The 12976-nt window shown below is 40.7% G+C and overlaps 1 protein-coding gene across 4 annotated transcripts in view; it reads left to right on the top strand.

Annotated features, from left to right (window-relative positions):
• SYTL5 (synaptotagmin like 5) overlaps positions 1-12976 on the top strand; it is a 315672-nt gene that overhangs the window by 230829 nt on the left and 71867 nt on the right. For all 4 annotated transcript variants that reach the window (XM_073616346.1, XM_073616343.1, XM_073616344.1 and 1 more), the window contains one exon: positions 11551-11628. In XM_073616346.1, coding sequence (XP_073472447.1) covers positions 11551-11628 — 78 coding nt within the window. The remainder of the gene's footprint in view (positions 1-11550; positions 11629-12976) is intronic.

Below are 12976 nucleotides of genomic sequence, written 5' to 3'. Positions count from 1 at the left end.
CAGTGAGTGACTGGTACCCGCCACTCATTGTGTTCATAACTGAAGCATAGTAACTGTGTTTACTATGCTTCAGCTCGTGGATGAATGTGAAGATTATGCAGATCCCTTCCAATTTATTCATTCTGTGCAACTGAGGCTGCAGAGAAAGAGAGAATGCGGACTATGTCCTCAATTTGTTTAGACCCCTAATATTTCACTAAAGACCTCCAACAAGCCTGTTAAAAAAAAAAATATATATACACTATATTCTCAAAAGTATTGTGATGCTTGCCTTTACACGCACATGAACTATGATGGCATCCCAGTCTTGGTCAGTAGGGTTCAGCATTGAGTTGGCCCACCGTTTGCAGCTATAACAGCTTCAAATCTTCTGGGAAGGCTGTTCACAAGGTTTAGAAGTGTGTCTATGGGAATGTTTGACCATTCTTCTAGAAGTGCATTTCTGAGGTCAGGCGTGTCTTTGTCACTCATCCATGTCTTTATGGCCCTAGAAAATTATATGGGTGTGTGTGTATATGTATGTATGTATGTATGTGTGTGTGTGTGTGTGTGTGTGTGTATATATTAACAAGAGACAATGGGAGTCGCTGGTAAAACTGACATGAAACGTTTTTCAGGCTGGTTGTGCATAAATGGATCTATCGAGTAATTACAACCAGCCTGTCAGATTTTTCCTGAGCGATCAGTGCCACCAAGGCCGGCAACACTGATCATTGTACCATAGTCTAACAGCGGGGAAAGCTCCCCGCAGTCAGAATACAATACTACAGCAGGAGGGTTTTCCCCATCCACGTTGAGTGTGTGAATGGGAGAATCGGATATTTTTTTTTCATTCAACCTACTGGTTGAATGATAAAAAAATGATCAATGTATGGGCTGCTTAACTACTTCAAAACTGGACTAATTCTGACATTTCTGTCATTCAAGTAAAAATCTGCATTTTATTAGCTAGAAAAATATTTAGAACCCCCAAACATTATATATTTTTTTTTTAAACTGAGGCTCTGGAAAATAAAATGGTGGGTGTTGCAATTTTCTATGTCACACAACATTTGTGCAGTGATTTAATTAACCACTTCAGCCCCGGAAGGTTTTACCCCCTTAAAAACCAGGCTATTTTTTGCGATATGTCACTGCATTACTTTAACTGACAATTGCGCGGTCGTGCGACACTGTACCCAAATAAAATTGATGTGCTTTTTTTATCACAAATTAAAGCTTTCTTGTGGTGGTATTTGATCGCTTCTGCGGTTTTAATTGTTTTCGGTATAAACAAAAAAAGACAGACAATTTTGAAAAAAACACAATTTTTTACTTTCTGCTATAATACATATCCAAAAAAAAAAAAAAATGTAAAAAAGCAAATTTCTCCAACAGTTTAGGCCAATAGGTATTCTTCTAAATAATTTTGGTAAAAAAATCCCAATAAGCGTGTATTGATTGGTTTGTGCAAAAGTTATGGCATCTACAAACTAAGGGATAGATTTATGGACTTTGAACAGAAGATCTCTGTGTACTTCCTTGTCAGAACAGGGATCTGCCTTGCTTACATAGGCAGATCCCCGTTCTGCCTTTCTGTGGAGCGATCGCGGGTGGCCGGCGGACTTCGGGTCCACCAAACCCGCTGATTGGCTCCCCCTCTGTGAAGCGGGCACGCGCACCCACAGTATCTATTGCACAAAATGATGTACAGGTACGTTGTTTCATGCAATAGAGCCGCCCTGCCACAGTATATATGCGGTGGGCGGTCTTTAAGTGGTTAAACCCAAATTTTCAGGAAAAAAAGTTAATGAATTTTAGAAAACACAAACAAAATATAATACCCAGTTTTTTGTTTTTTTTGACAAAATATAAAAGATGATCTTACACCAAGTAAATAGTTTTTTGTTTTTTTTGACAAAATATAAAAGATGATCTTACACCAAGTAAATAGATGCCAAACATGTCACGGCTGTGGAATGGCGACAAACTATAGTATATTACATTTTCCATAGGTGACGCTTTAATACCCTCTACAGGTTACCAGTTTAGAATTACACAGGAGGTCTGGGTGCTATAATAATGGCTCTCACTCTGACGTTCACAGCAATACCTCACATGTATGGTTCAATCGCCAACATAAGTGTTCCCATTTTTTAAAATTTTATTTAAAACTTTTTTTTTAAATTGTACTTTTCAATTTTTTAAATCAACTTTATTGCTATCACAAAGAATGAACAACATACCTTGTGATCGTGTGGGTCATGACAGGGGCACTTTATGGCTCTAAAAAATTGTATCAGGATCATGATTTTCTTCAACCATGATCCCAGTATGACCACCTTAATACAAAGCCATATATATATATATATATATATATATATATATATATATATATATATATATATACAGTATGTACGGCGGTATTGAGGTGGTTAAATCTCAGCTTCTCGAAGGTTCGAGCCTTTAGCTCATCGCTAGTTGTTACCCTAAGCAAGAGCCTTCATGACAGTATTTTCAAATATTCCTTAAATCAGGGGTAGGCAACCATAAAAAGGTGGAGATCTACCTGAACAATGTGGGAGAAGTCAAAGATCACTGGGCGCAGTGTCTCCTCCTCACATCTGATTTAAACCTCAAATAGATGTACCACTGTGTCACAATTGCATGCATTGCACAGCAATCATGGGTTTAAAATCAGGTGGTGAGGAGGCAACATATCGCTGCCTCCACCACCTGTCAAACACACTTGGATCGCTTTCAGAGGAGCAGCAGTGCCTGCTGAACTTGTGAATGAGCCCCTAGTTGCCTTTGGCAGCGGCACCCTTAGGGCTCGTTTACACGTAAAGTTGGGGGGGCCTCATACACTTGAATGGGTCATGCTTGGCAGATGCTACACCCACCAACAATGCCAGGGCGTACAACTCCTTCTGCGGCTGCGACATGTGTACACCCCTGGCCACTGCAGCTAAAGGGGGTGTGGTTGGGGCAGGGGTGATAAAAACACATCTTAACTATGGGGTTTTACCACACCCCAAACTGCAAATGTAAATGGGCCCTTACTATTCTGAGCCCCCTATAAGGCTGTTTTCACATTGGTGTGCTACGGTTTACCTGCAACGCGGGTGCAGCGCAGTGCATCTTCATCAGTGTAAAAAGCAGCCCTACAGTATTATGCCCAGTGTATTGCTTCACACTGACCTGAATATTTCTTCTTTCCTGCTGCCGGCACCACTCTGGAGGCTGCTAGCTGGGATAAGAGATGGAGTGCAGTTGGTATCACTCCACATTGCACTCTGTTTTTTTGATGCTCTGGGATGGTGGGTCAGCAAGCCCAGACCGCAATCTACCAGTCACCTGTCCACAATCTACTGGTAGATCGCTATCTACAGGTTGCTGACCCCTGCCTTAAATGAAAGAACTAGATTTAAAAAGACTAAAAAAGTACTATTGAAATTCCAATTCACTTTTTTTTTTTTTTTAATTCCTTAAGGGAACAGCAGTAAAAAAATATACCATTTTCCGGTGTATAAGGCGACTGGGCGTATAAGACGACCCCTTAATGCTCCAGTTAAAACATAGGTTTTGGGCTATACTCATCGTATAAGACTATTACCCGTTCTGAGGCAACACCATTTAGCAAGACCATCTGTCAGCCAGCCCGCTGGATGTGCGGTAATACCGTATCTACTGTAGCTTCGGCTACATACAGTATACATACAGTATACCTCGCTGAGCCAGTCACGGCGAGCGATGTATCCTATTAATAAATACAAAGCCTGCATCATCAGCCCGCACCTTTCTGACTAATAGAATACATCGCTCGCCGTGATTGGCTAAGCGTGGTATACTATATGTAGCCGAAGCTACATAAAGTATTACCGCACATCCAGCAGGCTGACAGATAAGGGACGTTCCTTTTGGACAAGCTTGGCCTAAACGAACCAAAGGTGCACATACCCCGCGTATAAGATGACCCCCGATTTTTGGGGGATGTTTTTTAGTATGATATAAGAATCTACAGTGGATCAATGCTGCACACCAATCAGCTCCAAGGTATAGGAAGTGAAGAGCGGCCTCAGCCCTGTCTCCTCCCGATAGCCAAGCCCCTGATATACTTTGCCCCTCCCCTGGGGCTTAGTCATATGAGGGGTAAAATGCATTAAGGGGGGTGTCTATCGGGAGACACTGGAGCTGAGGCCACTCTTAACTCCCTATACCTTGGAGCTGATCGGTGTGTGTGGCATTGATCTACTGTAGATTCATAGAGCTTTCTGGATGAGCAAACTCACTCCAGCACCCTCTTTGTCTGTGGAACATTTGAGCAATAGCATCTAGCGCTTGCTGGAGCGACGCTCCACCAAGTCTATGTGATAACATAGGTACAGATTACCATAAATGTGAGTCATAAGTCTTGTGTGAAGTAGTTACATCCCAATTCTCATACAAACGACGAATGGTCTCCCATCTTTTCTAAAGTTTGAAAATATCTGACATTTAAAACTGTTGCTTATTTTACATGGTTACGTAATTAGCCAGAGTGGCAAAATACACAAGTCCATCTAGTTCAACCAAAAGAAAAAAAAAACAGTAAATAATTAGAAAACCTCCATATACATAATCCAAACCCACAGTTCATCCAGAGGAAGGCAAAGAAACCTTATGAAGCATGATCCAATTTGCTCCAATTGGGGAAAATAAATTCCTTGCTAATCCCCCAGAAGGCAATTTAAGAACAAAACCAATATACACAGTACATCTTTGTTGATGTTGGTCCAGCCCTAGAGACGTCGTGATGAATTTATTGCCATGATTCCCAGCCCTGTATCAGTGCTCTGTTGTCAAACATAAAATTAGATCCCATTTGTTGATGATATTATGGTCACTGAATGTCTCAGCAGTCATTTGGAAAACAGGCAAAAGCTGCATCTTTCATCACTAATTCAATCTATGTATGGCTCTGTACTTATGGTAATGTACTGTGCATGTCCTCACACATAAAAATCAGTCTTATTACACCTTTTCTATCTGATGAAGCATAGCCGATTACAAGAGTCAGCTCACTACACTACATTAAGAGCTGAGCCAAATGTTCACACTATTGATTAACATCAAGAGAGCTGCAGGATACCGCTTTGCTTTATTAGTCTCCACAGATTGCTAGTGTTGGGAAAGCTGTGATATGCACTGGTAAAGTGTGCTAGAAAATGATTTCAAATGCGAGCCAAGAAGTGGAAAACTATGATGTTTTTCTACCGCTTCTAATGAGTGTTTTCCTCGGATAACTCGAAAGTAAAAACAATTCAAATCTAGTACATGATCATTACAGTTATTTAACAGATGTCTCGTGTTAATAGGAAACAGTAATGGGTCTGAGTTCAGTATCTATGTTTTTAAACAAATGTTTTATATTTTTGTATAATTTATATTTAATATTCGTTTAAAAAAAAAAAAAAAAAGTAATGCAGGGCACAAGCTTAATACTGTTTTTTGCTGAATATTATGGGTTTCTAGAGAGCGCAACAGTGGTTTGTATTTTTCTAACTGCTTTGTGCTGACCTGTATACACCAGGGAGAGGGGGTGAAAAAGGAGATGTTACATTTCTGAGTCATTCAGCTGTTTGTGTAATCTGAACTTCAGGTATTGAATTCTCCTGTCAGTTGAAGTTTAAAGCTTGAAATACATATAGTTGTAGTGTACCAGTCCAGCTCACTCTTTTCAATGTGATAATTTGGGAACCACTTTTTTTCCATGTTGTGCAGTAGAAGCATTTCTAAACACATATTCCCACAGGACCCCTGCTGAATATCACGTACTAGAAGCCAGATCTATGAAAGTGTATTAAAGTGTTACTAAACCAGGACCCTGCATTTACTATATCTGGTCTACCACAGTACACAGAACATGGAAATTCAATTATTATAGTCATTTTTCTCATCAGCAGTATATAGGAGTTTTCTGACTTCTATCAGTTTCCGGCGAGCACTGGTTAAAGCTTTTAGGCGGAGTCACATTCTCTTCTGACTGTCCTATGAAGCTGCATGACTCCTGACCCTCTGTATGGACAGTGCTGATTGCGCCCCCCCCCCAAAAAAAAAAATCTCTAGCAATACACATCAAACTGAGCAAGTGCAGAGTGCCCCCAAGGCTCTGTACTATCAGGAGATGGATTAGGGACAGTGGAAGAAGGGGAGGATAAGACAGGCTTTTAACACAATGTGCCGGATTAACCCCTTAGGTTCCACAGTGAGTATAACAAACATGCTTTACTGCATATACAGACTGATTTTACTGTTGTGGGTTTAGTAACTCTTTAATAGATGCTTGGACATGTGAATTTGGTGATATACCAATCAAAAAAAGAGGAAATGGCAGAGCACAGGCTTCACGAAGCTGTCCTTCCCACATCACATATAAAGAAGCTTTGTGATATCTCTTTCCAGCAGTTTACGATATGGTCAACTGAGTGTACTGAATGAGCACCCATTTGTGACTTCCCATCTCTCAGCTATCTGCATCACCATTTTTTTTCAATTTGCTGCTTTAAACTAGCTAATTGTTAAAGTGGAAGATGAGGCTAACTATAACTTTTCTTAAAAACATCCCCTCCTCCTGCCTAGCCTACTTACCTTTTTTTAATCCAGTCCACTTACCTGATCCAGTAGCTCCAGCTTCCCTGTGTTGGAGAGAGGCTGCTGCAAGAAAGAGGAAGGAACATCAAGCGCTCCCTTACACAGGTGAGCCAGAGGTGCTTAATCACGTGAATGGGCCAGATTAAAAAAGGTAAGTACACACCTTTTTTTACACAGGGTAAGCAGAAAATATAGACAGCCTTACATTTTTTACTCTTTATTATATTGCAGCCATTTGCTAAAATCATTTAAGTTAATTTTTTCCCTTATTGCTCGGTATTTAGTAGAAGCACCCTTTTGATTTAATACAGCCATTAGTCTTTTTGGGAAAGATGCAACAAGTTTTCACATCTGGATTTGGGGATCCTCTGCCATTCCTCCTTGCAGATCCTCTCCAGTTCTGTCAGGTTGGATGGTAAACGTTGGTGGATAGCCGTTTTTAGGTCTCTCCAGAGATGCTCAATTGGGTCCAAGTCAGGGCTCTGGCTGGGCCATTCAAGAACAGTCACAGAGTTGTTGTGAAGCCATTCCTTCGTTATTGTAGCTGTGTGCTTAGGGTCATTGTCTTGTTGGAAGGTAAACCTTCGGCACAGTCTGAGGTCCTGAGCACTCTGGAGAAGATTTTCGTCCAGGATATCCCTGTACTTGGCCTCATTCATCTTTCCCTCAACTGCAACCAGTCGTCCTGTCCCTGCAGCTGAAAAACACCCCCACAGCATGATGCTGCCACCACCATGCTTCACTGTTGGGACTGTATTGGACAGGTGATGAGCAGTGCCTGGTTTCTCCACACATACCGCTTAGAATTAAGGCCAAAAAGTTCTATCTTGGTCTCATCAGACCAGAGAATCTTATTTCTCACCATCTTGGAGTCCTTCAGGTGTTTTTTTTTTTTAGCAAACTCCATGCGGGCTTTCATGTGTCTTGCACTGAGGAGAGGCTTCCGTCGGGCCACTCTGCTATAAAGCCCCGACTGGTGGAGGGCTGCAGTGATGGTTGACTTTATACAACTTTCTCCCATCTCCCGACTGCATCTCTGGAGCGCATCCACAGTGATCTTTGGGTTCTTCTTTACCTCTCTCACCAAGGCTCTTCTCCCCCGATAGCTCAGTTTGGCTGAATGGCCAGCTCTAGGAAGGGTTCTGGTCATCCGAAACGTCTTCCATTTAAGGATTATGGAGGCCACTGTGCTCAGAACCTTAAGTGCAGCAGAAATTTTTTTGTAACCTTGGCCAGATCTGTGCCTTGCCACAATTCTGTCTCTGAGCTCTTCAGGCAGTTCCTTTGACCTCTTGATTCTCATTTGCTCTGACATGCACTGTGAGCTGTAAGGTCTTATATAGACAGGTGTGTGGCTTTCCTAATCAAGTCCAATCAGTATAATCAAACACAGCTGGACTCAAATGAAGGTGTAGAACCATCTCAAGGATGATCGGAAGAAATGGACCGCACCTGAGTTAAATATGAGTGTCACAGTAAAGGGTCTGAATACTTAGGACCATGTGATATTTCAGTTTTTCTTTTTTAATAAATCTGCAAAAATGTCAACAATTCTTTGTTTTTCTGTCAATATGGGGTGCTGTGTGTACATTAATGAGGAAAAAAAATGAATAAATGATTTTAGCAAATGGCTGCAATATAACAGAATGAAAATTAACACTTTAACTAATAACCCCAAAACCTTTTGTTTTGTCCAGCTGATAATATATATAACTATAGGAGCAGTGCTATCCCAATGGCCTTTGCATACTATTATAATTTCGCCTTTTAAATTTAATTTCTTATTTAACTGCCTATACACCTATTTTGTCAAGATCCTTTTGTAATATATCAATATTCTATAAAATTTTAATTATTCTACATTATTTTCATAAAGAATTATGTAATTGCTTTCTATCTCATCTACCAGATCATTAATGACTAGATTGGAAAGAGATGGATCCCAAAGCCTTGGAAATCTCTCAAAGTCTAAAACAATTTCCTGTGTGGTTAATAAAAATGAAAGTGAGAGGAATATCTCTAGGAATACATATAAAAAATACTTATTTGGTAGAGTTGGGTTTGGACTTCTATGTGGTTTTTTTATTGCTGTTTGTGTCCTGTTTGGTCCCTCAAACGTAACTGGGTCTAACCCTTTCCTACTCAAAACGAAAAAAAAGCTATTAAGCTTAAACATTTTTTACAAAGCAAAGCATCCACAAACACAAGCCCTTTATTAATTTCACTGAGCCTTTGCCTGAGGCATATATTCTTTACCTCGCTTTCCTAGGTCAAATATTCTGCATACTGGACTAATGTAATAACTCTGGCTAAATTACGCAAGATCAAGAAGTTTGTAGAATTTTGGAAGTTGCCTAGTCATCTACAAATGTCACAGTGACCTATTTGTTGGGTGGGATGACAGATTACCTACACGGCCTTGAAAAGATTAACTACAAGGCCTTTGTCATGTTACAGCCAAAAACGTAAATGTGTTTTATTGAGATTTTATGTGATAGACCAACACATAAAGTGGCACATAATTGTCAATTGGAAGGGAAATGATAAATGGTTTTCACATTTTTTTACAGATAAATATGTGAAAAGTGTGGCATGCATTTGTATTCAGCCCCCCTGAGTCAATAATTTGTAGAACCACCTTTCACTGCAATTACAGCTGCAAGTCTTTTTGGGGATGTCTCTACCAGCTTTGCACATCTAGCGTGACATTTTTTCCCATTCTTCTTTGAAAAACAGCTCAAGCTCTGTCAGACTGGATGGAGAGCATCTGTGAATAGCAATTTTCAAGTCTTGCCACAGATTCTCAATTGGATTTAGGTCTGCACTTTGACTGGGCCATTCTAACACATGAATATACTTTGATCTAAACCAATCCATTGTAGCTTTGGCTGTATGGAGGAAGTGAGAACACAGGAAGCACCACCTCAGTGTAGTGATTAGGCAAAATTTTAATTGCAAAGTAAATGTAACACTCACAAGAAGTAAATGAATGTCAAGCTCATCTGTGTGATCGAAGTGGTAACTTTGCAGGCATCAGGGACCATTATCCAGGCATCAGTGGAGTGGCAATGGATCCATTGTGCAGTCCTGTGGCCACCAGGAAGTCGGCCCGAACCAGCGCGAAACGAAAGGATATGACCTCACCGGAAGTTATCAGGCACCATGGAGAGACCGTTCTGGGTGGTCAGGAATAGCAGGCTATGCGCTCGGAGCTCAGCTCCTTCTACAGGCCTAACGTTGTAATGCTGGAATGGTGCTATTTATGTGTACAGGGGCTCCGTGGGACAACAAGCTCCAGCACACACAAGGAAGTGATAATTTGAGTTTGGCCACAATGTGTAGACAAAAGTAGTGTTGCACAATCACAATATAGGATTATAAATATTTTAAATCATTAAAATCGTTGATTTGGAAACACAGAAACGGAGATGAAAAAGTAAAAAATAAAATAGAATGAAAATAAAAATAAAAACGTGGGGTGTGTTCAGGGTGATGTGCAGTGTTTTGTATTCCGCAACACATAGCGTTTTGCTTTTAGGCCAAAGAGTTTCTTTTTGGTCTCTTCTGACCATTGCAACTTCTTCCACGTTTGCTGTGTCCCCCACATGGTTTCTCGCAAACTGCAAACAGGATTTCTTATGGCTTTCTTTCAACAATGGCTTTCTTCCTGCCACTCTTCCATAAAGGCCAGATTTGTGGAGTGCACGACTAATAGTTGTCCTGTGGACAGATTCTCCCACCTGAGCTGTAGATCTCTGCACCTCCTCCAGAGTTACCATGGCTCTTGGCTGCTTCTCTGATTAATGCTCTCCTTGTCCGACCTGTCAGTTTAGGTGGACGGCCATATCTTGGTAGGTTTGCAGTTGTGCAATACTCTTTTTCCATTTTCGGATGATGGATTGAACAGTGCTCCATGAGATGTTCAAAGCTCGGGATATTTTTTTTATAACCTAACCCTGCTTTACACTTCTCCACAACTTTATCGCTGATCTGTCTTGTGTGTTCTTTGGCCTTAATAATGCTTTTTTGTTCACTAAGGTTCTCTAACAAACCTCTGAGGGCTTCACAGAACAGCTGTATTTTATACTGAGATTAAATTACACACAGGTGGACTCTATTTACTAATTAGGTGACTTCAGAAGGCAATAATAGGTTCCACTAGAGTTTAGTTAGGGGTATCAGAGTAAAGGGGGTTGATTACCAATGCATGCCACGCTTTTCAGATATTTATTTGCAAAAAATTTTGAAAACCATTAATCATTTTCCTTCCACTTCACAATTATGTGCCACTTTTTATGAATCATTTTTCAAGGTAATGTATACAGGCTTCAAGACTTCCCCCTCAATTATCAATAGGATCATGTTATTACTTTAAGCACACCAATATTAAACCTTTTCATATAAAAAAGTGGGTACTTTATTTTATGTTCAAGGAAGAAAAAGAATGTGTTCCCCTAAATAGGTGAAAGATCTCGGATTCCCTGCCATTAGCCAAAAACCCTTGACTCCGGGGCTTGATATACTAATTGTAACCACTTAGTAAAGTAAGACAGCACCACTTCACTGAATCAAAAGTTTTGGCTGCATCCAAAGTTACAATGATTCTTGTGCCAACGTAATCATGTTGAGTCTGTGAATTCATAAATCAACATCTAGTACTGTAGGTGGTATTTTTACCGAACGTAGAACCCGTTTGGTTAGGGTGAATTAAAGAATAACTTGGCATGGCCAGCACTTTCGCCAGGACCTTTAATATCCAGCAATATGAAACATTTTGCTAATATTTTATCTATTAACTCAATGCTCTGTGCCTGTCCAATGTGTTTTGCCTTATTTTTTTATTATGACGTCAGCGAAGCCAGCATGTAATGGTTTAAAATCTGTTGACAACTATATTCACACTTCAGGAAACACTCATATAAATCTTTTTTCCTGCAGGGATATTTAGATGAACATGAAGAGGATTTTCCTGCAAATAATGCACACAAAACAGATACTCTTAGTGCATATTCAATGGTGAGTACAACCAAAGATAAAAAAAAAAAAAATAGCCTGATAAGGGTTTTAAACCTTTCTTACTCTACCCAAAACTAACTTTTGCATTTACATATGCTTTAAACAAGACATATATTTTTACATTAAAGCGGTTGTAAACCCGCTTGGTCATTTTTACTTACAGGTAAGCCTATAATACGGCATTATGCCATTGCCTCGAAGTTTTCAGGTTTTTTTTCAGGGATGTAGTTATCCATGATTTCACCTGTTATTTGAACACAATGGTGAACAGTGGAAATTCAGCCAAGATTTACCCAGTGAAAATATTACCTTCCCTGACATTCGAAAACATATTTATTTTTCAATAGGAAAAAGTACTTTACTGTAACATTCAACAGTTGTGTATGGAGCATGTTGAACCTGTGTTTTCACAGAAGTTCAGCACTTCCATGTTTTTTTTTTATTTTTTTTTAATTAAAGGAAAAAATAGTTTAGCCCCCACTCCCAGAACAAAGCAGCCAGGCATGCCAGACTTGTGGGCTGAGATCCTCATACCAACAGAGCTGCAAGTGCACATCCTCTCTGCTATGCTGATATCAACCCAGGCACCAGTTTCCCCTTTCCAAAGCTTGATGCTGGTGGGCAGCAGGGTTGGTTAAGGGTCTTGATGTGCTGGGATGGTTCGCTCTGGGAGCAGAGGTTGTGATGTTTGTTTTAACATTTGAAAAAATGAATGAAAATAATGTTTAAAGTGTAACTAAAGGCAACACTTCTTTTAAAATTTTGCATAGCATGAAGAGGAATTAGAACACCTGTCAAGATTTTATTGCGGCTTGTGTTCCTGTTGGACCCCCCAGGGGGTCTCGTAGTCAGTCGGTCATCCAGCCCCGCACTTGCTCCACATAGGTTCCGGACGGGGCAGCGCTCCTGTGGGTGGCTCCTCCTCTGCATCATGACGGCTTCCGCTGTCGTGTCTCCTCCCTCCTAGGTGTCCAATAGGATCGCCTGTCCTTTCAGGCAATTGGATGACAGGTCCCAGGACCCACTTCCTGATTGGCTGGGAGGAGGATCAGTGTGAAAATAGCGAATATTCATTCGCTATTCTCACACAACTGGGTGGGCCCAGAGCGCAGTGCTCTGCGCCCCGAGCCCACCCTTTTTTGAAGTCTATTAGAGTTTCTGGCTCTAATCATGTGCTTAAAAAAAAAAATACCCCCCCCCCCATTGGAATCCATGCGTTTGGTGCCCTGCATGTAGATTAGGGAGCCGGACGCATGGATAAGGGGGGCGGCGCCCGTGCGCCCATAATGAACGAGCCGTCGCTGACCAGAACTGATAGGGGCTATAACCCTCCCTTATTCTATCCAAA

The sequence above is a fragment of the Aquarana catesbeiana genome, linkage group LG02 (assembly GCF_042186555.1).
Source record: "Aquarana catesbeiana isolate 2022-GZ linkage group LG02, ASM4218655v1, whole genome shotgun sequence".
Classification (NCBI taxonomy): Eukaryota; Metazoa; Chordata; class Amphibia; order Anura; family Ranidae; genus Aquarana; species Aquarana catesbeiana.
Note: the sequence above shows the minus strand (reverse complement) of the source record. Positions and strands in the feature narration are given on the sequence as shown.